The sequence below is a fragment of the Drosophila elegans genome, unplaced genomic scaffold (genome assembly GCF_018152505.1).
Source record: "Drosophila elegans isolate 14027-0461.03 unplaced genomic scaffold, ASM1815250v1 contig_814, whole genome shotgun sequence".
Classification (NCBI taxonomy): Eukaryota; Metazoa; Arthropoda; class Insecta; order Diptera; family Drosophilidae; genus Drosophila; species Drosophila elegans.
The window spans coordinates 19633337-19660236 of NW_024546167.1; the positions used below are offsets into that span (position 1 = coordinate 19633337).

At 41.6% G+C, this 26900-nt stretch overlaps 6 protein-coding genes across 7 annotated transcripts; 4 read left to right on the top strand and 2 right to left on the bottom strand.

Moving 5' to 3' along the window:
* The first annotated feature begins 8337 nt into the window (after positions 1 to 8337).
* Positions 8338 to 10583, top strand: LOC108134680 (lipase 3). Its single transcript, XM_017255078.2, has 3 exons — positions 8338 to 8478; positions 8985 to 9716; positions 10162 to 10583. The coding sequence occupies exons 1-3, from the start codon at positions 8374 to 8376 to the stop codon at positions 10558 to 10560; spliced, it is 1236 nt and encodes a 411-aa protein (XP_017110567.1). The 5' UTR covers positions 8338 to 8373; the 3' UTR covers positions 10561 to 10583.
* Positions 10584 to 13527: 2944 nt separating this feature from the next.
* On the top strand, positions 13528 to 16172 carry LOC108134766 (sorting nexin-2). Its single transcript, XM_017255212.2, has 5 exons — positions 13528 to 13811; positions 14303 to 14406; positions 14480 to 15365; positions 15428 to 15580; positions 15642 to 16172. The coding sequence occupies exons 1-5, from the start codon at positions 13629 to 13631 to the stop codon at positions 15690 to 15692; spliced, it is 1377 nt and encodes a 458-aa protein (XP_017110701.1). The 5' UTR covers positions 13528 to 13628; the 3' UTR covers positions 15693 to 16172.
* A 424-nt stretch (positions 16173 to 16596) lies between these two features.
* LOC108134746 (AN1-type zinc finger protein 2A) lies at positions 16597 to 17875 on the top strand. Its single transcript, XM_017255185.1, has 3 exons — positions 16597 to 16797; positions 16871 to 17421; positions 17521 to 17875. Exons 1-3 carry the CDS (start codon positions 16743 to 16745, stop codon positions 17686 to 17688), a joined length of 774 nt encoding a protein of 257 aa, XP_017110674.1. The 5' UTR covers positions 16597 to 16742; the 3' UTR covers positions 17689 to 17875.
* LOC108134745 (conserved oligomeric Golgi complex subunit 3) lies at positions 17799 to 21174 on the bottom strand. The gene is made up of 8 exons (XM_017255184.2): positions 20978 to 21174; positions 20400 to 20915; positions 19850 to 20337; positions 19653 to 19792; positions 19427 to 19587; positions 19236 to 19365; positions 18450 to 19177; positions 17799 to 18389 (listed from the first exon to the last, which is right to left on the bottom strand). The coding sequence occupies exons 1-8, from the start codon at positions 21140 to 21142 to the stop codon at positions 18033 to 18035; spliced, it is 2685 nt and encodes an 894-aa protein (XP_017110673.1). The 5' UTR covers positions 21143 to 21174; the 3' UTR covers positions 17799 to 18032.
* Positions 21175 to 21694: 520 nt separating this feature from the next.
* On the top strand, positions 21695 to 24756 carry LOC108134727 (exocyst complex component 2). The gene is made up of 4 exons (XM_017255131.2): positions 21695 to 21896; positions 21966 to 22580; positions 22637 to 24464; positions 24528 to 24756. Exons 1-4 carry the CDS (start codon positions 21788 to 21790, stop codon positions 24664 to 24666), a joined length of 2691 nt encoding a protein of 896 aa, XP_017110620.1. The 5' UTR covers positions 21695 to 21787; the 3' UTR covers positions 24667 to 24756.
* Positions 24714 to 26750, bottom strand: LOC108134730. Of its 2 annotated transcripts, none has more exons than XM_017255136.2 (3): positions 26537 to 26750; positions 26222 to 26472; positions 24714 to 25769 (listed from the first exon to the last, which is right to left on the bottom strand). In XM_017255136.2, exons 1-3 carry the CDS (start codon positions 26619 to 26621, stop codon positions 24783 to 24785), a joined length of 1323 nt encoding a protein of 440 aa, XP_017110625.1. In that variant the 5' UTR covers positions 26622 to 26750; the 3' UTR covers positions 24714 to 24782. The 2 variants fall into 2 exon arrangements, with proteins under 2 accessions (XP_017110625.1, XP_017110624.1); XM_017255135.2 differs by having other exon boundaries at positions 26222 to 26475.
* Between the last annotated feature and the right edge of the window lie 150 nt (positions 26751 to 26900).

The following is a 26900-nucleotide window of genomic DNA, read 5'->3' on the forward strand; positions in this document are numbered from 1 at the left end:
TATTTTAGGGTATTTATTTATATAAACCTAGCAAACCCATTTTGATTTCTGATTATTTTGTGGTACATTTTCTTTTCCTTTTCTTTATTTCTCCACGTGCTCTTGTGTGAGGTGTTTGGTCATTTAGTTTGCCCATTTTATTGTCTTTTCCAGAGGTGGGTACAATCAACTTTCGAGTTTCTTCTACCATCCCGCCGGGGGTTCTTTGTAACCCACACCTTGTGAGTTGGTGAGTTGAAACAAAATGCATATTGAATTTGAATTTGATTAGGAATGTCGGTTGACGGTGACACACATTTTGGCATTGTTAATTTATGCACATGGCGAGCGGTCGTCAGCTGATTGGCTCCCAGATGGGTGGGGCTGTTGGGCGAAAGGGGTACAGGTATGCCTCTAAATGGAGTAATTACCACTGAAAGGTGGGCAATGGTAAAGGTTCCCTTTCCCGTTCCCCTCCCCAAATTCATCACTCGCTTGCTGTTCGCACAAGAAATGGGTGAATGGCTCAAAGTGGGCAGTGGTCAAGAGTGAGTGGCGTTCGAAATGCGGGTGTTTCGGTTTTGTCTGTTTGCTTACACTGGCAAAAATGGGGTACAATCAAAAAAAATGTATGTGTGTAATTCATTAATTTATTGAATAGAAATTTTGCAAATCGTTTCAGTTGAATTTCTTAAAAACTTTTAGTTATGGTTTTTATTTATTTCAACATTTAACAATTACTTTACATAATAACTTTTTTTTCTTTTTAAATATAATATTATTAACAAGTTTAAAACACTTTTTCACAACTCAGATATTTAAATTTTAATGTTTATAAAGGTTTAATAAAACTGAAAATAAATTATATAGAATTAGAAATTATAAGTTGTAGCTTTTCTGCTAGTGTAGCGGTGGGTAAACGTGTTTGGCATGAGCCAAAACCGTCCGTCCGAAGCATCACAAGTGCCAAAGTAAGTACTGCCCAGTTGGAAGTCCCTCCACCTCTACTCCCCTCCAAAATTACACCCTCACCCGCAGAGCTGCAGTCGTAACGCTTGGGTTAAGTCGGTCGGTAAATTTTAATGCGAAACTCTTTTGCTCAGCCGGGCATATCAACAGTTGGCTCCCTAACTCAGCGGCATTATGAAGTCTATGGACCCGAGCGATCCGACTTCTGGGGTTTAGCTATACATATAACACCCAGCAGGGTACATTGTCTAACGTGGTATATAACCAGCCTATTATGTTACCATTGACAACTCGATCCCCGGGCTAATCACTGTATTGTCAAATTGCTTTCGCCAGCTGTAAATTACTCAATTTAAATCAATTTCAAAGCCAGTCAGCTGACTACTATATGTTTATCCATGAATTGCACAGATTGTTTTTAATCATACTTAATAGATTTTCACTGTCATCCAATTATTTGGTTTACTTTTTTTTAACCATTTCCAGCATGATTTCCATTATTGAGCAGCTTGGTTCACTGCCACTCTTAATTCAACAGTCAGGCGCAACAGCTGAGAAGAAGTTATTTAACTGCGATATCCTTGTCACTCTTCGCCGATTATCCTTTTGATGCTGTAATTTCTGCCTGCATTTATCCTTAATGGATTGTGCATGTCCACTGCCTTCACTTATGTCTTGCCACTCTTATACTCGCCGGTGCATGACCGTTACGCCCGTATAAGAGTGAGTGTGAGCCGGCTCGAGCAACTTGTTCGACGCTCAGTTGGCAACGAGTTTTAACTGATAACATATTTATGTGATTGAGATATCTAAAAGGTTATACTTGTTTATCTAATATTTAGCAGATATTATTGTGTTCGTAATAAGTAAAGTTTAAGTATAAGAAAATTTAAAACAATTTTTTACTGAACTTAATTTAAGAATTTAAATTTCAAACTGGTTTTAGAATAATATAACATAAAAACTACTAGTTTGGTTTTAAGAATTAGCTTTTTTTTGCAATATAAATATTTTCGTATAAATCTAAGTCGACAATTGACCTAGACTTGACCTTCTCTTTTACTAAGTTGAAATGTTGTAAAAAAAAGGGCAATCTTTATAATTACTTTCTATAACTATTTTAATTAGCTTGAATTGCTTTTGAATTATTATTAAGGGGAGGGCATTTTTTCACTTCTATTAACTACTTAGTTTTCAAATTGTTTTTAACTTTTTACAAAATTTATTGGAGAGTCTCTTAAACATTTAAAACATGTTCTATAATTTTTATTAAAGGCTTTTCAACACTTCGCAATTACTGGAATTTTCAAAACTTGTTCATACATTTTTCTTCCTTTTTTTTATTAATGACTTAAGCTGAATTTTTTCCCGCCTTGGCCTATTTTTAAGAGCTCCTCTGCTCTGAAATAATGGCACTTATTCCACGGAACGCTTCCGCCATTACAGCCAACACACTCTGAAGCACTCGGCCAACAATTAGTAAGCGTTTGTAAATTGCTCAACACTGGCCCAACATCTTGAGGTGCCAAGAAGTTTAAGTTTTGCAAAAAGCCAGTCAAGCTAAAGCAATCAGAAAAACTACACAGAACAAAAATAATGTAACCCGAAATATTTTAGATTTAAATAAATACAAATATATAAAACTGATACTTTTTAAGTTTAAATAAATACAATAGATAATAGATAAATACAATAGATCAAATTATGCTAGAATAACTAAGATGGCCCAGGTTCATTTTCCATAGGTAGGCAATATTTTTCTTATATGATTTAATTTAAACTTTTATTATTTTATCAAGTTAAATAACATTTTATTTTCCCCCATCCACACTATTTTTCTGTGTGTACGAGCAACTACCACTTGAGATGCAATGCATGAGCAGATCTTCCCGTTAATGAGCAGATGAGAGTTGGCCAAGAAGCGGCTTCGAGATTGCAGATTATTAAAAATCAGCAAAAAACAAAAAGTGTAGCAAAACCCGAAAGAAAAACCCACACGAAAAGTGATACATTTTCCCAGCTGCATTTATCGCTCAAATCGTTTACGGGGCAGACACTCACACATCCAAAAAAATTAAACCCATCGTACGGTAGCAATAATTAAAACTTGGTTAAAATACAACGGCCAGAGGGGCGGGAGCGGAGGAGGGGGGTGTGGCACAATGCATCATCGTGTTGATGTTGCGATGCGAAACGACCGCACCTAATTGGTTTTGCATGAGTTAGTTGCTGCTGTTTAAATGATAGAGTGGGCGGAATGGGCGGCGGGGTGGAGGGGGCGTTTAACGAGTTGGCAACACATTTGTGGCATAAGTGGCATAACCAAAAAATCATGGTATCGCAACAAGAAAAGTAATGCCACTTTGACCTGTGTCAATTTGTACAAAACACGGATAAGCAAATTAACTAAAACGTGTTATATTGTAACAAGAGAGTTGGCTTTATTTTTAATTCACTTGTTACAGACAATTTAATTTTTTTATTGATAACACACATTTCCTAATCCTAAGCTAACTAATATTTAAATAACTTAGAGTTCGACTTTGATTTTAATATTATTTATAAATTTTAAAAAAATTGGAATTGGTTTGTTGAACTTACTTCTTCTATAGAATTAAATACTGTTAGCTTGCGCATTTTACGACAACAGTTTTTGTATCTTTAATAAAAATGATTTTATTTGGAAACCCCATACCATTTTATAAAATCACGCCAAATAAACCGATTGCCATCGGAAGAAGCAGAAAGATAAACAAAGAATTAAATAGTGCCTTTCGGTTGTTGCACAAATGCAAATGTTGTTCAAACAAACATGCCTTATCATGTTTTGGCACCTTGACATCCCTTCACCTCCCTTCCGCTAATATTATGACATAATTAAAGCCCGACACGTGTTTGGCTTGATTTTCCTCGCGGTGGTCACCTGTCCAGTTTTCCACCTTACCACCTGTTCACCTGCTCACCTGTCCACCCCTGGCTGACACCTCGTGGGAAATTGATGATGGGACATCAGGACTGGTTGTAGTGTGCATATTTTTAAATGCAATTTAATGTGTGCAACAATTTAGTGTACTTTTGAAAGCATTTTTGTACATTAGGGTGGCCCAAATGATACTTTCAACCACTTATAGTATGCACATCAGAATAATTTGTCTGAATAAAATGTCTTTAAGGATTTGTGCATTCTATTTAAAGTATATTACTCATACGTACTGTTGCCTTTGAACTACTTGCCGTGTGAGTAATTTTTAAAAAGACTTTGTCACCATTGCATAACGCCTTAAACTTTATATAAAATGTTTTGGTTTCCAATACATTTATTGTACACCAAAATCTACCAAGCTAAACGTTTAGAGTAGAGTTTTTTTTGAACCACCATAATATGAAAACTCAGTCTCCAAAATAAATAAAAACGAAACAGATAAAACAAATTTTCAATCGCAATTTATCTTTAAAATGGGTGCCAAAGTGCATTTTCCTTCCTGCCCCCTGTTAAGTTAGTTTTCTGAATTGATGTATTCGATATACTCTATTTTCTACCGTAATAGCACCCATAAAGTATTTTGAAAAATTTAAATTTGATCAAAAATGTATGGCTTTTAATCTTTGCATAGTTTTGTTTGCAATTTTTAATGTTTATACACAGCTTTCAGTGCAATTTATGTTAACAAAAATGTTTCGAAATTTTAAAGATCGTAAACAACATTCTCATTTTTGATATTTTTACATCAGTTTAAATGCAATTTATTTCCATATTGAATATTTTAATAATCGTAAACAAAATGAGGATTTTTAAATAAAAACCCATTAAAGCTGTCCATTTTCATACATTCAAATTTGTAGTTCAGAGTGCAATTTATTTTTTTAAAAATGTTCAAGCATTTTTAGTATTTTAACATTATTTTCTGTTTTGTTTTTGTTTTTCTTTTTAAAGCTATTAAAATTTTAAATGTTATATTTTTCCATTTAATGTTAAAGTTCAACCTTGTTTATACCCAGGCTATAACTCGGCTGTTGAAAGATGTTTAGGCTATTGGTTTAACTGCAAGAGCTGTTACAGTTAATTTCTTCTTATTTTAGTGCAGATATGTATTTATTTTTTGTTCACACACCCGCTCATAGCTACATTTTAATATTTCTCCCAGATGAGAAGTATCCTGAAGGAAGCTGAACATATAAGCTGGTAAAGGCAACGATACGGCCATATTTCTCAGTTTATTGTGCTTGTCAATTGCAAGCCGGCAAAAAAAAATGAATGCCATGCCATATGCATACTCCCACTCGTTTCTGAATTCTAAGAGTTCAGGGGGGAAGTTCTCAAATTTATTCTACTGGAAATATTGCATTTTGATATCTCTCGCACAGAACTTGATGTCTGCAAATCATCGAAGTTGCAAGAGGTTCGCTTTTCTGTCAATTTGCTTTTGACCATGCCAACAAATGCAGCAATTAGAATTTATTGGAATTTAACTAGGCTTAAATATTTAAAATTTCATATAAAATAATCAGCAAAAATAAATTCTCAAAGGCACAAAAACGACAATAATATTTAGTCACTTTTATTAGAAATTAAGCTTAGCTCTTAAGATGGTTTTAAGTGGCTCAAGTGTAAAATTTCTACACTGGTAAGAAAAAGGAGTAAATCTTTAAATTTGATTTATTGGTTGTAATTGTCTGTCATCTCCCTATTGATATCTATTGCGTTTTCCTTTTATCTGCTATTATTTTAACGAAAAGGTGTCTCATCCAAAACGACATATTGTTTTTATGACATAATCGTAGACAAATGATGGTAAATCTATATGCATATGTATACACTTGACATTCAACTCTGCCATGACCCCAGACAAAATGGAAAAAAAAACGGGAAAAATAGAAGAGGAGATATAAAAACAACTTTAAGGGCACGATGAGTTGACTTGGCAGATGGCTTGTAAGTGGCTTTTTGACTTGGCCATTAACGCAAACTTGACACATTGATGACAATGTTGTTATTGGCGCTATTGCCACGGTTATTGTTTTTTTTTTTTATGCAATCACTGGTGTCTGTCACCTAACAACTTGGCTATATTTTTGTCTATGTCTATGGATTTTATGCGGATCGACTTGGCACAGCGTAACTTTAGATTTATGATAAGTCACGTTTCCAGCTGGTGGCTGGAAAATTGTTTCACAGCTTTAGGAAAAATGGCAAGCAAATACGAATTTTATGCAATCAAAATGCATTTTGGCAGACAGTTGGTGCTCATCAGGCAGCCAATTAAGCTGTTTAATTAAATTTCGAGTAGAAAGTGCCGAGCAAGCCGATGAAAAAAGATGAAGAAGACACCGCAAAACAATTTAGCAAACGTGCAGCAAAAAGGCAACGAATAATTGTCCTGCAATTGCAATTTTCTATAGAAATATATAGAGATACAACAGTTTTTCATTGAATCAAATTCTTTGGTTTTTCAAAGATTTTCTTAAAAGCTTGAGCGCCAATTCAAAAATAATACATATTTATTTGATATATTTGTACTAGAAATAATTGCCATCACATTGGATTTCATAAGTATTTTTCCGCCAAAGGTTTTAACTATAATCTTCTTACTTTCTCCATTCTTGATTGAGCACCAATTAAATAAAGTTTACAACGTGTTCATTGCAGTCCACAGTGTATAGAAAATAATAAGTTCTTTTAAAATATTTTTACCTGAATTAATTGCCATCCTGCTACACATTGTATTTCTTTCTCCATTGTTGTTGAGTATTTTGCTGCTTGCATTTCCCGAAAAATATATTTCCATTTGTTCTGTCTAGCACGACTTTTCGCTTTTCCCCCTGTGGTAGTTTTTCCAGGGAGCCTTCCTGCACTTCACATAATTTCAATGGACCGCATTTTCGTTTGGTTCGGTTTATCTCTCTTTTCCTCTGAATATCCGACGGCGCCGACATTGCCGTGACAATGCCGAACTCACATACACACATATCACCCGTAGACAGGAGGACCAAAAGAGTCTGCACTGTAAGAAAAATATATAGCAAACCGGTTATTAAATTTTATTTAAGAATTTCTTAAGAATTCTTAACCTTAAATTGGTTTAAATTAAATCATATTACAACCAATCTATAAATTGTCAATTAATTAATATAATATTTCATATAATAGGAATTTAACATAAAACATCAAATAATTAATAAATAAATAATAAGTTTACTACATTGCTTTAAAAAAAAAAAAAAAAAGAATAGGGTTACATCATAATAATTTATAGAAAATCAATCCGAAACTAGAAACATTTTATTTTAACGAAGATTTGTAGATATATAAGCAACAAAGTTTTATAGGAATGCCTTTTTGAAATCAACTTGCTCTAAGAAAAGTTATGGCCTAGTCACAAGTTTTTTTTTTTAAGTAGTAAGAGTTGGGAGTTGCTCGTGGAGAACGATGCTCGCAATTTGTGGCTTTCGCCACGCTTAATGCCAATCTCGGTGAGGCGTTCCACCGCCCAATCGCCACCCAGTCACCACCCAATCCCACCCATCCCGTGGAAAGCACCACCCACTCTTTCCTCAGCCATTCTTGTGCTATCTTGCCGCATTACAATCCACTGACATAATGCAAAAATCGCAGCAAGTCAGGCGCAACTCGTTGATAGGCGTGTACTGCAATTTCTGTCTGATTGGGAAAAAAGGACTTGGGGGAAAAAATGGGGAAAAGGGGGGACTATTGTGTTGTGCCATAAAAGGATTCGAGGAATTTGGGGAATAGTGTAAAGCCCCAAATGGTGAGCAAGCTAATTAAAATTTGCGTTTTGTGTCCAAAAAAATATTTTTAATACCTTCCAACTCTATTTTGACAGCACTTTTAATTATAGTTTTAATTTATGACTAGTAAAATTCAACAAATAAACAGGTTTAAAGTAATTACTTTCTGTCCAAGGCTATAAATACTCCTAAAAAGCTCTGCTTAAATTAAGCCATTAATATTTATGGCTAGAAAATGATGGCTATAACTATTGTTAAACAATTTTAATGATAGCATTACAAGTCTTAAACATTTTTAGGCATTAAAAATGCTTTCATGCTGTTTTATGTACACAGATTGTAAACATTGCTTTTATTTTCTTTTAAAGTTAAGTCATGACATGAGTACTTAGTAATTGTATTAAGTTTATGGCTATTAAAACCCATAAAATAATTAAACTCAACCCCCTTGGACTGGCTTATCGATTCGCGATAATCGCCTTGAACAATTCAAATGGCCAGAGCGAAGTATATAAATCTTGGATTTACGCGACGCTTTCCTGGTATCAAGGAAGCTCTAATAAAAAGCCCCACTCGACTTTCAATCGATAGATTAGATTGAACTTAAAACTGATTAATAGGTATTTGCGCAAGTACTTAGTCGTACGACCGATCTCGAAGGCAAAAGTTCAGCCAGAAATGCTGAAAGGAGTGCTAACTATTTTGGCCATTGTGGCTGCGGCCGTGGCAATCGACGATTTTGATCCTTTCATTGATATACCCTTTAAAAGGATAAAGACCTCGGTGGGTTGAAAAGTATTTCGCTTAAGAAATGAGAAAATATTATAAGTGAAAAAGAAATATAATAAACATTACATTTATAATTAAAGCAATATTTTTTAGTAAAATTTATTTAAAGAGTGTCTAAAAAATGTAAATAAGCTTCGTCATATGTAAACAATCAAGCGAACAATAAGGATTTATGTTGAAATGTATGTTTTGTTCTCATAAATTTTATTCAAAATAAGAAGTGCCTAATGTAAAGAAAGTGTAAACAAATTTGAAAATATTTGTTTTATTCACATAATAATTTTAACGTAGTAAATTCAAGTATTTCATAATTAATTTAATAATAACATTAATATAGTAATATTTTCCAAAATATATTCAACATCCAGACATTTTAAATCACTTTTGACACAAGATAATCTTAATGTAAATTCAATATTGAATTGGTAGCTTTAATTTATACATGATTAAATTTAATACCCATTTGGAGAGCATATTTAACTTTGACTTCTGGCTTGCAGGCGGAGCGCATTGAGGCCCATGGCTACCCGGCCGAATCGCATTTTGCGGAGACCCCCGACGGCTATGTGCTGAATCTGTTCCGCATTCCTCACTCCCCGAAGCTAAGCAATGCAGGAGGGGAATCCCCGCCACGTCCGGTGGTGCTCATCATGCACGGGCTGTTCAGCTGCTCCGATTGCTTCCTACTCAATGGTCCGGAATCGGCCATCCCGTTCAACTACGCAGATGCTGGCTACGATGTCTGGCTGGGCAATGCCCGTGGCAACATCTACTCGAGGAACAACACCCGGCTGGATGTGAAGCATCCGTATTTCTGGAAGTTCAGCTGGCACGAGATTGGCTCCATCGATCTGCCCACCACGATTGATTATATACTGGATCTAACGGGGCAGCAGTCGCTCCATTATGTTGGTCATTCCCAAGGATGCACTTCCTTTTTCGTGATGGGCTCCTATAGACCCGAGTATAATGCCAAAATCAAGACGGCTCATATGCTGGCACCTCCGGTGTTTATGGGTAACACCACAGAGGGTCTCATTGTCGGCACGGCTCCATTATTCGGACATCATGGCATCGGGTCGACACTTTTGGAAAACCAGGTCCTGCTGCCCCAGAATGCCTTCATCCAGAGGATATTGGACACCACTTGCAGCAATCAGCCAATTATGCTCAGCTACTGCAAGACTTTGGCCATGCTCTGGGGAGGTCCTGAAATTGGAAACCTCAATCAGGTGGGTCTTTTATGACATATAAAAAAAACACATTTTTTTAGAGACTTTTTGCTGTAATTATGCCAAAACAAGACGCACAGCCAAAAGGGTGACTTTTTTGAGCAGCTTGAGACCTAAACTATCCATCTGGGGTGGATTTAGAAAAACAATTTGTTTGTCCAATTTTTGCATTTTTGACAAAGGGTTACATCATTATTTTATGCTATTTATTTATTACTTTTATGTGCTTCATGGAAAAACCGAAGTGTTTTTTTTTTAAATTTGTCAAATAAATTTATTTATTTATTTAAAATTAATATTTGTGATTTCTAGTAAATTTATAATCGGTTGTAATTGGCTTTAGCTGTTATAATTAAAATGTAATATTTCCTACTAAACTTTGTCTTTAACCTAGTTCTTAATTTATTTTTATTCCCAATTAATTTATGTTTTATTCCCTTTTTAGACTCTCCTCCCACAAATCGCTGAAACGCATCCCGCTGGAGTCTCCTCCAATCAGGCCATTCACTACATTCAGTCCTTCGTCTCGAATGAGTTCCGTTTATACGATTGGGGAAGCCGCAAGAATCTGGAGTATTACGGAGTGGCAGAACCTCCGGCATATGATCTTACCAAAATAACCTCTAAGCTTTACCTGTACTATGGTTTGGCAGATGGTTCGGCCAACAAACAGGATATCTCTCGACTGCCCGAGTTTTTACCCAATTTGGCCCTACTCCATGAGGTTCCAGAGCCCACATGGGGACATTTGGACTTTATTTTTGCCACGGAGGTCAAGAAGGTTATCAACGACATGGTGTTGGAGTATAGCATAGCTTACGATGCGGAGGAAGCTAATAAATAAAGATATAAACAATTAAAGTCTTATATACAAGGTATTTTTAATGAGTTTTTGAGATATTCTGGTTGGTAAAAATAAACATTTAAATAATCTATTTATAATCATGATCTCTATTAAATCTAAATACTATTTATATATATATTAAAAAATATATATGATGAACAGAAAGGACAAACGTTTTAGTAAATTTTACCAAATCTTTTTCATATCTTTAGGAAATACAGGCCTGAATGACAACTAACAACAAAAATAAGTGCAATGGTTAAGTCGCTTAAAAAATGGATTTTTAATGGAACTAAGTTTTTTTGCATGTGAAATCTAAAAATATACTTGATTTATGTTTCATATTACCAAATTTAGTCACTATCTTTGGGAAATACCCCCAAGAGAGTGACCTTTTGAGACAGTTTCGACCAGAATGGCAAGATTGCCGAGCTAATTACCAGTTAACAAGTGTCTGCTGGTTGGGTTATCTCGTCCCTAGTCTGCCCCATTCTCTGAACTTGGTTTTGGTCACGCCTCTGTGATGTACAAGTTTTTTCCTCCCGGTTTGTTGACAAACATTATCGCTGGCTGGATAACGTGGTTTTCCTCACCCTTTTTCACTTTTCCTAAATTACAGTAATTAGCAGTGGGTTTGTTTGGCGGTTTGGACGGGAACCAGTTGCAAATATGCTTATAATGATGATTTATGTGGTTAAGTGGGTAGCCAACACCCTGTGGAATTGCTGCACAGGCAACTAGAAAAATGCATTGATAAGAGGAATTTGCAGGGGAATAAAAATGTTATGCATTTAAATTCTCATGTATTTTATTTTTTCTATTTATGAATCATCACAGAGAATGACGCACTTATTATCGTTTTCCTTGTGAAGCTAGCTATAAAATTATGAATTAAAACTAGGAATTTGGTTTCAAATGAATTTCTTATCTCTGCTTGAAAAACTTACATTGATAAAAGAAATTTGCATTCATTTCCAGGAAAAGGAACAAAAATAGTTTAATTTTATTTATGTTTTATGTGATGAATCATCATTATATTTAGAATATATAGAATTTTGATTAAAGACTAGGAATTTGATGTCATTTCGTATTGGCAAAAAATGCTTTTATATATTAGTTTCCATGTTTTTACCTAAAATAACTAATTGATGAATCACATTTAAGCTCACTTATTATCGTTTTTCATCAGCTAATCAGCTATACAATTCTGAATTAAAATTAGGAATTTGATGTCAAATGAATTTCTTATCGCAGGTGTTATCAACTCACACTTGTTAGATTAAGAGCTAGATTTAAATCGCGCTAAACTCTTAACTCAGCCCCCTTGGTGTGCAGTGAACCACGTAGATAATTAATTGACTCTAAGTAATTCGCAAAGTGCTTCGCACTTCGGACGGCTTTACGTTTTACCCCTTTTTCCTTTCGGCCATTAACCATTGAAGCCAGGCTGTTGGCAATTAAACCGCAGCTCTTTATTAATCGCGGTCCGCTGATGTGGAAGAGGATAATGCCGGTGACGAGGCTCAAGTGCGTCAGCAGACGAAAAAAATGCGCAAAAATTCAGAAAAAGTTTGTAAAAAGTAAGGGAAAATTGCAGATCATCAAAGGCAAACACAGGGGAATAAAATTAATAAAGGGTAAAAGGATTTTTGGAGGGGAATGCACCACAGACATCTGCGGGGCTATAAATCTACCGGTCTGCTAGGACCCCCCGCTCAAAACCTGACCCCATAATCCTTTATTTTCGTTTTCAATTTGTTGGAAAAGGCAAACAGAAAGTGTTAAAAGTATTTCTCATGCGGAAAATCCACAGTGACTGGCCAAGCGCTGACAAACTTTTCTCACCCAAAACTCCTCCTCTCCTGTCTTTTCCTAAGTGGCTGCGACACTTTTGTATGCATAATTTAAACAAAAGTCGCCAAAAAACTGCTGCAGAATACTGGGTAGCTGAAAAACAAGCAGCATCGGCAGCAGCAGCAGTAGCAGCAACCGGAAAAGTTGCAATTGCAAAAATTGAAAAATTTTCCGCATAAAAATATGCGCCTGGCATAAAAAGTCGCAGGGAAAAACAAGAGGAAAATCAGTAGAGCCCCCAAAAGTAGTAGGAAATCTTACTCTCAGCCAAGATGTCGACAAAGTGTCCAAATGTTGGCCAAATGTTTATTGTCGAAAAGTTAAGCAGAATGCATAATGCAGATTGCCAGGGTAAGGGAGTAAGGAATCACCAAAAAACAACAGCCCTTTTTTGATTTTTTGTAGTGGTTTAAGGTTTTACTAATAAACTACTTAGTTTTGGCTTATTTGTTTGTTTTATTAAACTTCATTCTAACATTTGGCATTGTAGTATTTTTACTTGCACATAGCTCTTTCTAATTTATTTACCCATTTGCATTTCAATTTACATATTTGCCCTGCAGTTAGAAACTTTGAAAAACAAGGCCCCACAAGAAAGTCTTGTTTGCGCAAAAAAGTTTCTGGTTTGAACGTAATTAAATCTGCATTTACTTAATCAAAAAGAATTCACAAATTATGATGTTATTTGGGCAACCTTTTTTGATTTATTTAGGCCAAAGTTTTTAAAAATTTTAAGCTTAGACTGCTTGCAAAGAAAGCTCTAACACTTTCTCAGTAGAAAGTAAGACAAAATGGATAAGACATAACATTGGTTTTTGTATAAACTTTAGTATATTGTAAATATATTTGCTTGGAGTACTCTGTAGTAACACTTTATGTAAACATTTTCCGTACATTTTGTTGTGTAATAAATGAATTGAAAAGGTTTTTTGATAAAGTAAACTGTTTTGCTTAAAAAGTCGTATAAGTTTTCAAAATTTTAAATAAACATTCTTATAACGGATTTTTTTTTTTCAAATTAAACAGTTACCGAGTCACGGAATATGGTATTTTTATGTTTGCGTTAAATACTGAAAGCTTTAGGTCAGCTTTTCCGCTTAAAATGCCTTTTGCACTCTGGTCACATTGCTGAGGCGACCGAAAAGAGAGAAAGAAATTAGCTCCCGATAATTGCAATTAATTATTATTCAAACTAGCAACATAATATATCAAAAATGGAGGTTGAAAGCCCGGAACACACGCGAGATTTCGCCGAGGTGGACATCAACAATGGGGCGCCATCGGGATCGGAGGACGAGGAGGAGGAGGTTCCAGCGCCGGGAAGTGTAACTCTGGACAGGAATGAAAGTGATCTATTTGTGTCGGCACTAAGTCCCAGCAGTATCGGAGATATACACGTAAGTCGGGGGAATATACAGGCTATATCCGCATGCAACCTACATTCGGAGCCCTATTTAATTAGCTCCAATTTCGGGGCGTCGCTCGCTTTATCAACATTCGCTTTGTTTGGGCTTTGTTGGCCACAGCTGCGGGCAAAAAAATAGTAGTGGAGCAATGTCAAGTACTAAAAAATATTCTCAACAAAAAAATATATATAAATACCAACTTTTCTTTAAATTTATCACAATTTATCAACAAACTGAGTTTTAAAAACCTTTCATATTGTTTTATTTAGTCAAGAATTCCTATTATTCCTATAATAAATGTAAACTTTAATATTTGCCCAAAACAGAAATCTTCAAAAGTTGCTTCCTAACTTTTTCTAGTAGCTATTCCATAGGTTAAAAAACTACTCTCATTTTGACCGCAACTGTACGACTTTAGTGCCGCCCTTTAGCAAACTGCTTGTTGCTTTTCATATCTACTAATCATAACCAATCCCCTTTAGCCGCTGCAAGAGGTGCTCACCGACGACGGGGACTACTTCATCAACATTGTCATCTCAGATCCTCAGAAAATTGGCGATGGCATGGGCTCCTATTTGGCGTACAAGTGAGTCATCCCTATTCCTTATCATACAATAGAAAGCATAGTCAAATCCCATTTCAAACCTTATCTCGGGCAGGGTGACGACCAAAACGAATATTCCCAAGTTCAAGCGCAGCGAGTTCAGCACTCTGCGTCGCTTCAGCGATTTCCTGGGCATCCATGATCTGCTGGTGGGCAAGTACATGCGGCTGGGTCGCATCATACCCCCAGCGCCCTCGAAGAACATTATCGGGAGCACCAAGGTGAAGATAAGCCCGCAGCAAAGTGAACCGGGCACTCCGATGAATCAGGAATGGGTTGAGATCCGCCGGGCAGCTTTGGAGCGATTTGTCCATCGCACAGCCCAACATCCAGTGCTACGCGTCGACCTGGACTTCATGAACTTCCTGGAGAGCGATCAGGAACTGCCGCGTTCTGTGAACACCTCAGCTCTCAGTGGAGCCGGCGTCATTCGGCTGTTCAACAAAGTGGGCGAGACTGTGAATAAGATCACCTACAAAATGGACGAGAATGACCCATGGTTCGATGACAAGATCACCGAGGTGGAGAGCCTGGATGCCCATCTGCAGAAGCTGCACAATGCCATGAAATCGCTGGTCACCTCGCGGCGGGAGTTGTCGCTTCTCACTGGCTTAGTGGCCAAATCGGCGGCCATGCTGAGCACCTGCGAGGAGCACACTGGACTTTCGAGGGCTCTATCCAACCTGGCGGATGTGGAGGAAAAGATCGAGCTGCTCCGCTCCGAACAGGCCAACTCGGACTTCTTCATTCTGGCCGAGTTTATCAAGGACTATCTGGGCCTGTTCGGGGCCATCAAGTGCATTTTCCATGAGCGTGTCAAGGCCTTTCAGAACTGGCAGTATGCACAAATGCAGTTGTCTAAGCGTAGGGAGAATCGCGGACGCTTTGAGCTGGCCAACAGAGCGGATAAGCTGGATCAGGCCCAGCAGGAAGTGGATGAGGTGAGTCTGGCATAACTTATATATAATTTCATCTCTTATTTACTCCTCTTTATTTATTTTAGTGGCAGGGCAAGGTGCAGCGCTGTCAGCAGCAGTTCGACGACATTTCGGCGGAAATAAAGCGTGAAATGGAGCGTTTCGAATTGACCAGAGTTAAAGACTTTAAAGTAAACATTATCAAGTATATAGAAGACCAAATGGCGCATCAGCAACAGGTGCGTATATATACCATGTATATAAAAACACAGAGAATGAATGTTTTTGTTTGATTTTCAGATCGTCAGCTATTGGGAGGCCTTTGCTCCGTTTGCCCGCGAAATCGTTTAACTTTTATTCCGATTTAATGCATTTCCAGAAACTTTTTGAATAACCAACAGCTACGCGCGCTACGATCTTATTCTGCGGGACCAAATTCGTTCTTGACCCATCATTTGTGGAGCTACAATTTCGCCTTCGCCGCCGCAGCTCGTATTTTTATGAAACTGCTTTCGTCGATTCCTCTCAAGCATAGAAAAGTTCAACTTTATCGTTGCATTCACAAAGCCTATTTATCTCCTTATTCGTACACAGTAATTATTATCAAGGCTTGTATACATTCAAAGAAGCTGAAAGGTTTTCACAGTACTCTCATTCTAAGTATGCATTCGGTATTATCTAAAACACGGCAATGTGGATCTAGTTGTTAGATGAATGGCCATTTCCAAATTGAAGTTTATACCATTATTATTGGGAAATGATTTTCCCTATTTATTGTTGGTATATTTATGTATTTATATATATATTCCTATTAAAACATTTTGTATCATGACAAAGAGAGCATTTCAACAAATAAATTTGTAAATATGTATAGATGTAAATAGTTGTTGTGTCGTTTTGTATATATCAGAGTATGCTTTGGTTCAAAAGTGCAACTTATTTTTAAGTTCTTTGATGTTTCAGGAAAATAATTTCCATATATACATAGTGTCTTCCCTAGTATTGGTCCGATTTACTTAAAATTTAATAACAATTATTTGACTTATTTTGCAATCTTAGAGTTAAACAAAATTTTAAAAATATAGTGAAATTCTATTTTATTTTACACTAAAACATAAAAGTTTGGAAATAATTGCATTTAAGCTGTATTACATATATATTATAAATCACTGTATTTTTAATTTCGAAAAAAGTGACTTCACGCGCCAATCACTAATATTTGTTATATTTTCGTTAACCAAACACGGTCACACTGTTTTACACAATCCAGAAGAAGAAGAAGTGTTTAGTCATTTTCAACTTTGTTTCTCGAAGTTTTCCAAAATAACAGCCATATAAGAGGCCTTTCAGAACGGTTTCAGTAAATAGTTTCAAGGAAAATAGCAACTTAACAAGTACAGCATGGAGTTTCCTCACTTGGGTCAGCATTGCAGCGAGGAAACTTGCAACAGATTGGGTGAGACGCAAAAAGTGGACAACCAACCAGGAGAAAGCAGAAACTAATTGAATTAATGTCGATCTACAAACAGATTTTCTGCCTGTAAAGTGTGATTCGTGTGACAAGGTCTTCTGCGCCTCGCACTACAACTACGAGCGGCACCATTGTCCGGGTGCCCACAAGAAAAACGTCCAGGTGCCCATCTGTCCACTGTGCCGTGAACCCGTGCCTACGCCACCCGGAGTGGAACCCGATGTCACCGTGGGCCAGCACATCGACCAGCAGTGCAAGTCGGAGAGCAAGAAGATCTACACCAATCGCTGCCATGCCAAGGGATGCAAACGCAAGGAGCTCATCCCGGTGACCTGCTCCCAGTGTCATTTGAACTTTTGCCTGCGTCATCGCCACACCAGCGATCACGATTGCCAGCCATCTAGTGCCAAGCCAGCGGCAGCGTCATCATCATCTACAGCCAGTGGAGGAGGATGGCAGTCCATATTCAAGACCTCTTCGGATTCACGATCCATGGCTGCCCAGGCGGCCGAGCGACGCAGGCAGAATAAACCAACCAGCAACTCCAATTCCAATCCCAGACCAAGAGCTGTGCAGGCCACACAAGTACAAAACATACAGGGCAATATGGTGAGTTGGCAAGTTTTGTATGTTATACAATTTCTAGAATCTTTAAGTCATTTGGAATTGTATAGAATTTCCCTAATTTCATAACTTAATTACTTTCAGAGCGAGGACGAGGCACTAGCGCGAGCCCTGGCCTTATCAATCATGGAGCAGGATGACGCGGCGGAACGCAACCGCCAAACACCAGGGCCAAACAACGCCCCCCCGGTTTCAGTGGGCGGGGCTGGCAACCAGCAGGGAAACGTCAAGGACAAGTGCCTGCTGTCCTAGTTCAAACGGAAGCCAAAAGCCAAGCAACTCTCAACATATCCACATTACTTGACCAAACAGCAAGGAATCTGCCCAACTACTAGCTCTTAATCAATCGAACTTCGTTATCGTAATATTTTGTTGGTAATTTACTTCGACTTCGTCACATTCTACGTGGTTTAGCAAAAATAAATCAATGTTAATTCTACATTTTTTGGAAAGCATAGATTGGAGTTGTTTAACACACGGATCTTTAGAAAAGGGAAATTGCAAACCGATCTTGCGCAACTCTAAACAGATAAATATATGATACAAGGCTTAGCTACATAAATAGATACACGTAGTTATACAAGATAGATTGCAAATTATTGAGAATTGGCCTGATCACCGATCCTCTCCGTTGAAATTCCCTCCGCAGGAACCAATTCTTTCTGGGCAGCGGCTTCCTCGGCCTTTGGCTCCTCCACCAGTTCGGATTTATTGGACAGCGTGCTCAGCTTTCTGGCCACAGTGGAACCTCCTTCCACCGACGACGAAGTGCTGATTTTGCGGGCTGCTGCTGCAAAACTGGCCACTCCCTCGGCGGCCAAAATACTGGCACTGGACAGGAGTATCGAAACTTGCTCCGCCGACGGACAACTCGTGATGATCATATCATCGGTAGAGTAGCCATTGGTGGTCAGCAGTTGTTCCAGTTTCACGAACGATTGAATTATGTTGTTCTAAGAGGGAGGTATATAAATTAAATAACTCATTTTAATATAGGTAATGTAAAAGCTTACACGAATCGGTCGAAAAATAATGAACTCCGTATCACGATTGCTCAGATAGAGCTGCATGGAACGCTGGAGCACCGCCAGCTTGGCTTTAATCAGGCGCTGTGTCTCTTGGATGATGCTACTTATCTGCTGCGGACTGGCCCAGGCACTTTGCCTCAATACGTAGTTGACTTTGGCGGAATCCGTGGCTTGTGGCGCTGCCAACAGACTTTGCGCCTTTTCCAGGAATGTAACAAGCGGACCTACGAGCATGTGCACTGCATCCTTGATATACTTCTCACACACCGACTTCAGTTGGCGGTCAACTTCCTTTCGCGAGTCCAGCAAATGTTCTTTAATCTGCGGCGTGCCCTCCAGCAGAAATTCCAGCAGAGCATTGTTGCTGCCCATGGAGAAGAGCTGCTTGCGCTTCTGCAAAAGACCAAAGGCAGCGGTCTTCACCTTGCTAAAGTCCAGCGAGGTTTCTTTCACTGTGAAATCCACTCGAAATGGGGCTATTTGTTCTCGCAGTATAAGCAAGTGCTTGATTTCGAAAAGCTCTCCATCGATGGGCGTTTTGCTAGCGGATATCTTGCCAGCCGCATGCGAAACACTCTGGATGCAGAGTTTTAAAGCCTCCTGCGAGAGTCCCTGGAAAATGGGTCTATCCACGCAGCGGTAGAGCCTAGACAGGCACACCAAAGTCCTACGCACTGTGGGATACCACATGCCATGCAGATCAGCAGGGGAATCTAAAGAAATGTCTGTTTTTAAACTCTTTGCTTAGGAAGGTCTACGTTATAGACTCACTCATCTGCTTCACCCTGTAGGCAGTGTCCACGCTTTCGGTTTCCACAACACTCGAAACACTAGAAATCATGGAGGCGCGAGAATCCGAGCGACGCAAAGTAGGAGGTTCTTGTAGCGACAAGGCAATGCTCTGAAATATATATGTATTTCAATATAATATCAATCAATTGAAATCTCTCATCTCAACTTACCTCCATCATTTCCAACTTCTCGGGGTAAGCCAAATCCCCCGATGAGGGATTAAAGTTCTGAATATCCGACTGGAGGTATAAATGCGCTCGAAAAACCAAACGCTCTTGCACATCCTGCAGCAGTTGATGAGCAATGATGCCAAAGGCCTCCAGGGCAGCAGCTTGTTAACAACAATAACTTATTAAAATGGGTTTTAATATATTATATAAAACTACATCAACTTACGGTTCTGCTGGACATGCTCCTCCAGCATTTCTATGCGTAAAATTGAGCAGATCTCGGCCAGCGTTTCCAAGTGATTGATGTGTATGATAAAGGGTCGCATGGTGTCGTAAAGTATAGTGCACAAGCCCTCTAGATAAACTCTGTAAAGAAAAGTCATGGTCAATATAAAGTTCAAAGAGTTGAATAGATATAACTACGTCAAATGTGCAGCTCCCGTGCTGAAGAACTGATAGAACAAACGCTGTTCATCCTGGCAAACATGCACCAAAAAGGCACAGGCACTCCGAGTTAAAGAGCAATGATCTCCCTTGTGGGCTAGTTTCACATTTTGTATGGACGAATTGACTGCCGGCGACATGACGCTGGCCCTTTGCGCCAAATAATGCTGCTGCAGATCCGCCATAAGCTGTCCATAGTCCTGGCTGTGCTCCGAACGCGCCTCTATCAACTGAGCCACACGCTTTACCTTTGCCGCTGCCGTCTGATATTTGCCATAGTACAGGGCAAAGGCGGCATCCGGCGCTTTGAGGGCACTGGAGGCATCTGGTACATTGTTCTTGGGATGCAGTGTGGCCTCGGTGGCTTGGTTGATCACGCTGGTCACATAGTTGCGCACCAAACCGGAGGCTTTGGCCAGGCACTGCCTGTACTTCACATTGTAGGTGGCGGCATCTTTAAATTTGGGCTGCAATGAGGGGTAATTGTAAAGCGGATAACTAAATAAATAATAAATAGATTCAAGCTCACATTCTCCTCGATATAGTTGAGGCATTCGTCGATCTTGTTGAGGCATTCCCGGAAAGCTTCGCTGGCCACCGAAAGCGTGGGACTCTGCAGTCGCTGATTGAGCAACTCCACCTGGCTGAAGTAGTGCAATCGTCGCTGGATTTCGTGGCTTAGCTCCTGGAGCTTCTCCTGTTCCTCGATCAACTGCTCACTGGCCGTGTTTAGGGCACTCGTCTTCTGGGACACAAAGTCATACTCATCGCAGAGGGCGCCCAGGCGCTCCATGGCCCCCGCGATCTGGTCCAGCATGTGCGAGCACTCCGCCTTGCGCTGCTCCAGCTGCTGCAGATATTTGTGGTAGTCCGCATCGCCACGTTGCTCGATCTCGGCACTGACGTCCGCAAACCAGAGCAGGAAATCATTGGTGTTCTGCAATCCCTCCGATGGCAGCTCAATGTTGTCCCCACTTTGGGGATGACATGCAGTCAGGATGGAGTCCGGTGGACCTGCCTGAGTGGGCGTACCCGGAACCGATGCCTGTAAACGAAAAGGAAGGGCTTGAAAACGCTTTCTTTTGCCGGAAGAGCACCCCAACATACCGATGATCCACTGTCCCGCCACAGATTGGTCAGCATGTCCAGAAGCTCCTCCTGCTGGACACTCAGCGCCGCCAGCGGATCCGTCTTGGACTCCCATTGCATCAGGCGGTTCCGAATCTTGCGGAGATTTTCATTCTCGCTCTGGGCAGAGGCGACGTCATCCATTTTTCTGCGGCCGATTTGGAAACAATCAATCAGCTGTTCAGCGCTGGCAGTTCTGGGCTCGCCAGTGATGCGCAGGCGGGGCAGGCAACACTAGCTCGAGCCGAGAAAATAGCTAAATGTTAGTGAGGCCTGGAAATGCAACAGAAATTCAACTTGCTGAAATTTCAGCAGTTCTGCAACCCAGTAGCTGCTGAAAACTTTTAGTATACTTTTGTTGAATTACCCAAAACCTAAAATATATTTCTGGTGAAAATTCAGCAATTCAGAGATTCAGTCCAATATATTAATTTTAAAAGAGTATGTCTCTTTGACTTTGTCTCTTTGACTTTCTAAAACTCTCGGAAAATTATTGTTATTTGGCATTGCCCTAATTAACGTTATGATATGTTTAAGCTACTGATTGTATTCTCAGTCTAAGTAAATCAGTAGCAGTAGCTCTTATAAGATATATAGTTATATACCAGCACCTTTTTTCCTAACTTTCCTTTCAGTTAAAAAGAAAAAGGTCAAAATTGTCAGTATAATAGCTAGCCTGGCAGCACTGTCTTATAAACTTGCGCTAACCAACACTGCGGCATTAAAACCAAGTTCTCTTCTGTTTTTATTGAATTTTTATCAGTTTTTATTCGGGTAATACGGATCACGATGGCCCCGCAGCCGGTGGTAACGGGGCTCTCCCCCAAGGAGGGTCCACCTGGCACCCGCGTCATCATCCGCGGCGAGTTCCTGGGCACCCGTGCCCAGGATTTAATTGGTAGGCGTAGTCCACCGCACAATCTGTTCCATTTTTTGTGATGACTCTTCTCCGATTTCCAATTTAAAGGCCTGAAGATCTGCGGCTCCGATTGCCTGCTGTCGGCGGAATGGAAGTCACCCAACAAGATCATAGCAAGGACTGGTCCGGCAAAGGGAAAAGGCGACATTATAGTGACCACTTTGAGCGGCGGAGTGGGCACTTCCACGGTGCAGTTCCGTGCCTACCATGAAACTATAGGTCCGCTCAAGGAATCCGCCGTCTGGATCGAGGAGTCACCCTCGCAGAACTTTGCCTGGGGTCGTCGCACTTTGGCCCAGTCTGGACTGACGCAGGAGGATCCCCTCGGCCTGTCCATCGAGGGCAATGAGCAGAAGATTCCCGAGGACTTGCGTGACCTGTTCCCCGAAGCCTGTGGCGATCTCTCCCAGGAGCACTTCTCCCCATCCTGGTTTCTCCTGGAGAATCACCTGGCCACCTCCTTTGAGGATCTCAAGGCGGGTTTGTCCTATTTAAAGCGCAAGGTGGAAAGCCAGAAGGAGGGTCAGTTATCCTTCCTGAAGTCCAATGCGGGTTCGGTGATTGACCAGTTGGACACCCTGATGAATATTCGGGATAAGCTGCAAGAGGATGTCAAGCTCCATGGCAATGAGACTCTGAATATCCTAGAGACATCAATTGAGAGTAGGTGAGGCTTTTGCTTAAAGGACTTCCATAGTAACACCTTCTCCTGTTTGCAGACTCCATCAGTGAATCGCAGAAGATCTTCACGGATGTCCTGGTGCGCAAGGAGAAGGCGGACTCCACCCGATCCGTCCTGTTTGCCCTCTCGCGCCACAAGTTCCTCTTCTGTCTGCCCAATGCGGTGGATAGGCGGGCCAAGGCTGGCGAATACGACATTGTGGTGAATGACTATTCGCGCGCCAAGAATCTCTTTGGCAAGACGGAGATTCCCATTTTCCGCAAGGTGCTGGAGGAGGTGGACCACAGGATACTTTCCATCCGGAAGCAGCTGCACGAGAAAGTGGTCAAGATGCCGCAGAGCGTGGAGCAGCAAAAGAAACTGATCAAGGCGCTGACCAGTCTGGAGCTGCAGCAGAGTGGCACGCCCATAGGCGATAAGCTGCGCAACATTGATCCCGCCTGGGATGCCATCGAGGCCAGGGCCAAGTATTTGGAGGGCACCTTCCGCCAAACCTTCGACCAGCATGCCAACAAAGATGCCCAGGGTGGGCAGGAGAAGGCCAAGGGCAGGGATCCCAGCCAGGCCCCAAGTCGGGTGAACTTTTGCGAGGAACTGTGTGACATTGCCGCCTCTCAGTTGCCGGATTTGTGGCGTCTGGGTCAGCTGTACTTCACCGGCGAGCTGAGGGGTCCACACGATCCCAAACCGGGAGACTTCAAGCGTATGATCCTAAACGCCATTGAAAAGTTTTGTGTCTACCTGAGGCTGGCCATCCTCATAGCCACGGACCAGCGTGCTCTGAGGCAGTCCAGCGGCCTGGCTTGGCCCATTGGCTCCGCCTCGGCCACTCATGCGTTTCTGCCGTGGATTCCGCAGTGCCTGCGCTACACGAGGATTGCCTATGCCACGCTCATCAGCCTGGATCTGCCCTCGGAGGCCTTGGACATCATACAGAAGCTCATTGACGAGGTGCGTCTCTTCTGCTTTTCGATTATCTTCAAGCGCGCCACGGATCGCTGCAAGAAGTTGGGCGCCCAGGAGACCTGGGAGCTGGGCGTGGAGGAGTATCCGGGTGCCACTTTGCTGCCGGCCGCCCTCGAAGCCCTGCTCATCGAAACCCTGGACGAAGTGCAGTCCGTTTGCATGCAAAGGGAGACGCGGGAGGGCAATCTGCTAGAGCCCCAATCGGATGGACAAAGGGAGGTGACGACGAGACTACAGGAATTCCTATCCACCTTCAGTGGTGTCATCGAGGAGCTGGCCTTTCACTCGCACGACGAGGAGACGCCCACGCACAATGTGTCCCAGCTGCTGGGCTTTCCCAATGCCCAGCAGCCGGATTCGGTGGCCGGAAGTGCTGCAGCTGGAGCAGCTGTCACCTGGGAGCAGCGCATGCTGTGCTGCCTGGCCAACTATGCGTACTGCAACAAGAGCTTCTTCCCGCATCTCGGTGAGATCTTCGTGCGCTATGGCTATCCACTGCCCACGTTGGCCATCGAAACTGCCCGCTACACGGTGAACCAATTGTTCACAAATCTTCTGGAGGAATATGTGGAGCACAAGGGTGATCCCCTGGTGGGCACCATTGAGCCATCCATGTACTTGGGACGCTTCCAGTGGGATCACGAGATGGAGATTGGCCAGTTGCGTCCCTATGCCCACGAATGCTGCGACAACCTGGTTGGTGTCTACTCCGAGATCTACAGCATATCGCCAGCCCTGCTGAGACCCATTCTGGAGTCCATAGTGCAGACCATCTCAGAGGAACTGGCCCGCCTGATGAGCTGTGTCCAGCGGTTTAGCTTCACGGGTGCCATTCAGGCGCATGTGGACATCCGACTGCTCAGGGACTCCCTGGAGGGTTATGTCAATGAGACGGCCAAGTAAGTTGTTTAATTTAAAAGCTCTTTTATGAGATGTCATGGCTAATACCCAATCTTTCGTAGAAACTACTTCATGGAGGCCTTGGAGGCCATCAATCCTCCCCTGAGTGGCGAGCAAAAGCGCAAGGCGGATGACATACTGGAGCGTGTGAAGCGGAACATGCGACTGCAGCTACTCTGCTTTAGTGTCAAGGATCCCTAAGGACATTCCACTGATAGATAACTATAACTATAACTGTAACTACTAGCTTGTGATTCCCCGTAGGGATAAACCTTTATTCGATTGCAAAAACTTGCTTATTTACTACACAACTTGCCTTACAAACCCAATAGTTTTGGATCAAATTGAAAGTCATTCTGGGCCATTGTCTTGATGACCTGCTCCACATCGATGGCATTGAACTTCTCCTGGACGCGCTGCTTGATGGGATTCTCGATGGCGTCCATGATCTGGTAGCGCAACAGGTTGGGAATCACGTTCACAGCAAACTCCATGACGTAGTCCAACGTGCCGGCTCCATCGCAACGCACCTGGATGTTGCCCATGTCAAACTGCAGATCGGTGATTTGCGCCCGCTTCCTGGTGTCCAGCGATTGGCTCACGCCCACAGTGGCGCGTATATGCTGCACAGTGAACTGGACATGCCCGACGCGGGTCATCATGCCCAGACCCACCTCCCACTGGCCAGCTCCCGTCACCTGGCCAGTGCCCACTTGCAGCACCACCGACACCGTTTTGTTGGCCATCCCCGCGGTTATGTTGCCCACCCGGTAGAAGCTAGAGATGCCATTGATCCAGGTGTGTGCCAGCTGGACACTGAACACTCCCATCGTGCGGTTAACATCAGGCAAATGGTACGGATCGTAGCCCTTCTGGCGCACCATCTTCCTGGCCATGGCAATAGCGCTATCCAGCGGGGTGATGGAGTTCGGCAGCCGCCGTTCACCCAGCGTGTTCTTGATCATGGTGTCGATCTCGCTGCGCAACTTCTTGTCCGCCTCCTGCAGCATAAATGGCTTCATGGCGTCGAACACCAGATTGGGCGCCCCATTGATCACGCTCTGGAAGACGCTGCCCACCAGGCCGAGATTCTGGAAGTCCATGGTCATGTCCGAGAAGGTGATGTCGATCTTAATGCGGTCCGTGGCCAAATGGCCATCGCGTTCGACGGCCAAAAAGGCAGTGGCCTCGGCATATACGTTCTTTAGGATCACAGTAAAAGGTCCATTGGCCCGCGAAAAGAACGAGCTGAGGGTGTACTGACCCTTGACCAGCATCTGATCCAGTTGGAGGCCACCATTGAACTGGAAAGCAGGAGGTTTTAATAATTGAGAAAACTCCTCTTAAGTTAAAACTTAGCTTAACAATTTTTAAACTAAAATTCCTCTGAATAGCAATTGGTTTTGAGTGGCGCCATCTACCGAACTGCAATGGCAACACTCTTTGCCTCTCTCTTAAATATGTGAGCTCTCTTTCTAAAAAACTTCTAAGCCCACAGGTTCGATTTGAAAGATTTTTGGCTAATAGATGTTGACCGAATAAACATATACCTCTTAATAACTGGCCTTTACTATGTTTCAGAAAGATAAAACAGAGTTGTGGGCGTAACTATATAAATATATAAATTCAGACTTAGTTAAAACCAGCATGTTAACTTCCAAATCTCTGGATTGTATAGCTTCCGCCTCGGACTTATATACTTAATAGGCATACAAAAAGGGTATATTATCTACAAGTAAACGGTATAAAAACCCACCTTCATCTCCTTTAAGTCTAGATTCATTTTGTCCACGCGGAACTTGGACAATCCGTGGGCCTTCACTTGCTTCATGTCCAGATTGACCATGCCCAGGCTCTTCTTGACATTGGGCACCTCCAGGGGATCGGGAACGGGCACGCCGGGCAGACCCTGTGGATCCTCTTGCTTAAAGTGCTCCAGCATGGCCTCCACCTGGGCAGCTATGCTGGCCTGACTTTGCTTGAGTGCGTCATCTTCCTGCTCCACGACTGCTGCTCAAAGGTCGAAAGCGTTGAGCGGTTGAGATGGGAAACTAGGATTCCAGGGGCTCACCTTCTCCAGCTGCCTGGGAGTGGACAATGTGGCAGCTAGTTGCCAGCAGTCCCACGACAAGCACTACCACTATCAGCGGCTTCATCTTTCGGGGATTGGCTTGAACTTCTCTGCTTATCAGTTCGGGAAAAACAAGTGAAACGCGGCTAGCCTCCGTTCTCGATTTCTCGACTTCTCGGCACAAATACGCACTGCCGACTGACTGGCGCGTTAATCAGACGATAATGATGAGCCAGACGATCAGTAGTGCTTATCTAAGGGCGACTCTTCTCGCGGAGCCGCTGATTAAACTCAAGAACTGAGAACGAGTGACTTAAGTGAGCGGAAACAGCCACACATGTTCCTTCAGAGAGACAGTGTTCCT

Coding starts and splice junctions, on each gene's coding strand:
- LOC108134680 (XM_017255078.2), top strand. CDS start 8,374: ATGCTGAAAGGAGTGCTAACTATTTTGGCCATTGTGGCTGCGGCCGTG. Junction 8,479..8,984: donor TTAAAAGGATAAAGACCTCG/GTGGGTTGAAAA, acceptor TCTGGCTTGCAG/GCGGAGCGCATTGAGGCCCA. Junction 9,717..10,161: donor AAATTGGAAACCTCAATCAG/GTGGGTCTTTTA, acceptor TTCCCTTTTTAG/ACTCTCCTCCCACAAATCGC.
- LOC108134766 (XM_017255212.2), top strand. CDS start 13,629: ATGGAGGTTGAAAGCCCGGAACACACGCGAGATTTCGCCGAGGTGGAC. Junction 15,366..15,427: donor CCCAGCAGGAAGTGGATGAG/GTGAGTCTGGCA, acceptor TATTTATTTTAG/TGGCAGGGCAAGGTGCAGCG. Junction 15,581..15,641: donor AAATGGCGCATCAGCAACAG/GTGCGTATATAT, acceptor TTTGATTTTCAG/ATCGTCAGCTATTGGGAGGC.
- LOC108134746 (XM_017255185.1), top strand. CDS start 16,743: ATGGAGTTTCCTCACTTGGGTCAGCATTGCAGCGAGGAAACTTGCAAC. Junction 16,798..16,870: donor GGAAACTTGCAACAGATTGG/GTGAGACGCAAA, acceptor ATCTACAAACAG/ATTTTCTGCCTGTAAAGTGT. Junction 17,422..17,520: donor AAAACATACAGGGCAATATG/GTGAGTTGGCAA, acceptor AATTACTTTCAG/AGCGAGGACGAGGCACTAGC.
- LOC108134745 (XM_017255184.2), bottom strand. CDS start 21,142: ATGGATGACGTCGCCTCTGCCCAGAGCGAGAATGAAAATCTCCGCAAG. Junction 19,588..19,652: donor GGAGCATGTCCAGCAGAACC/GTAAGTTGATGT, acceptor GTTGTTAACAAG/CTGCTGCCCTGGAGGCCTTT. Junction 19,366..19,426: donor AGAAGTTGGAAATGATGGAG/GTAAGTTGAGAT, acceptor TATATATTTCAG/AGCATTGCCTTGTCGCTACA.
- LOC108134727 (XM_017255131.2), top strand. CDS start 21,788: ATGGCCCCGCAGCCGGTGGTAACGGGGCTCTCCCCCAAGGAGGGTCCA. Junction 21,897..21,965: donor CCGTGCCCAGGATTTAATTG/GTAGGCGTAGTC, acceptor TCCAATTTAAAG/GCCTGAAGATCTGCGGCTCC. Junction 22,581..22,636: donor CCTAGAGACATCAATTGAGA/GTAGGTGAGGCT, acceptor TCCTGTTTGCAG/ACTCCATCAGTGAATCGCAG.
- LOC108134730 (XM_017255135.2), bottom strand. CDS start 26,621: ATGAAGCCGCTGATAGTGGTAGTGCTTGTCGTGGGACTGCTGGCAACT. Junction 26,476..26,536: donor CTCCCAGGCAGCTGGAGAAG/GTGAGCCCCTGG, acceptor ACCTTTGAGCAG/CAGTCGTGGAGCAGGAAGAT. Junction 25,770..26,221: donor TAGACTTAAAGGAGATGAAG/GTGGGTTTTTAT, acceptor CCTGCTTTCCAG/TTCAATGGTGGCCTCCAACT.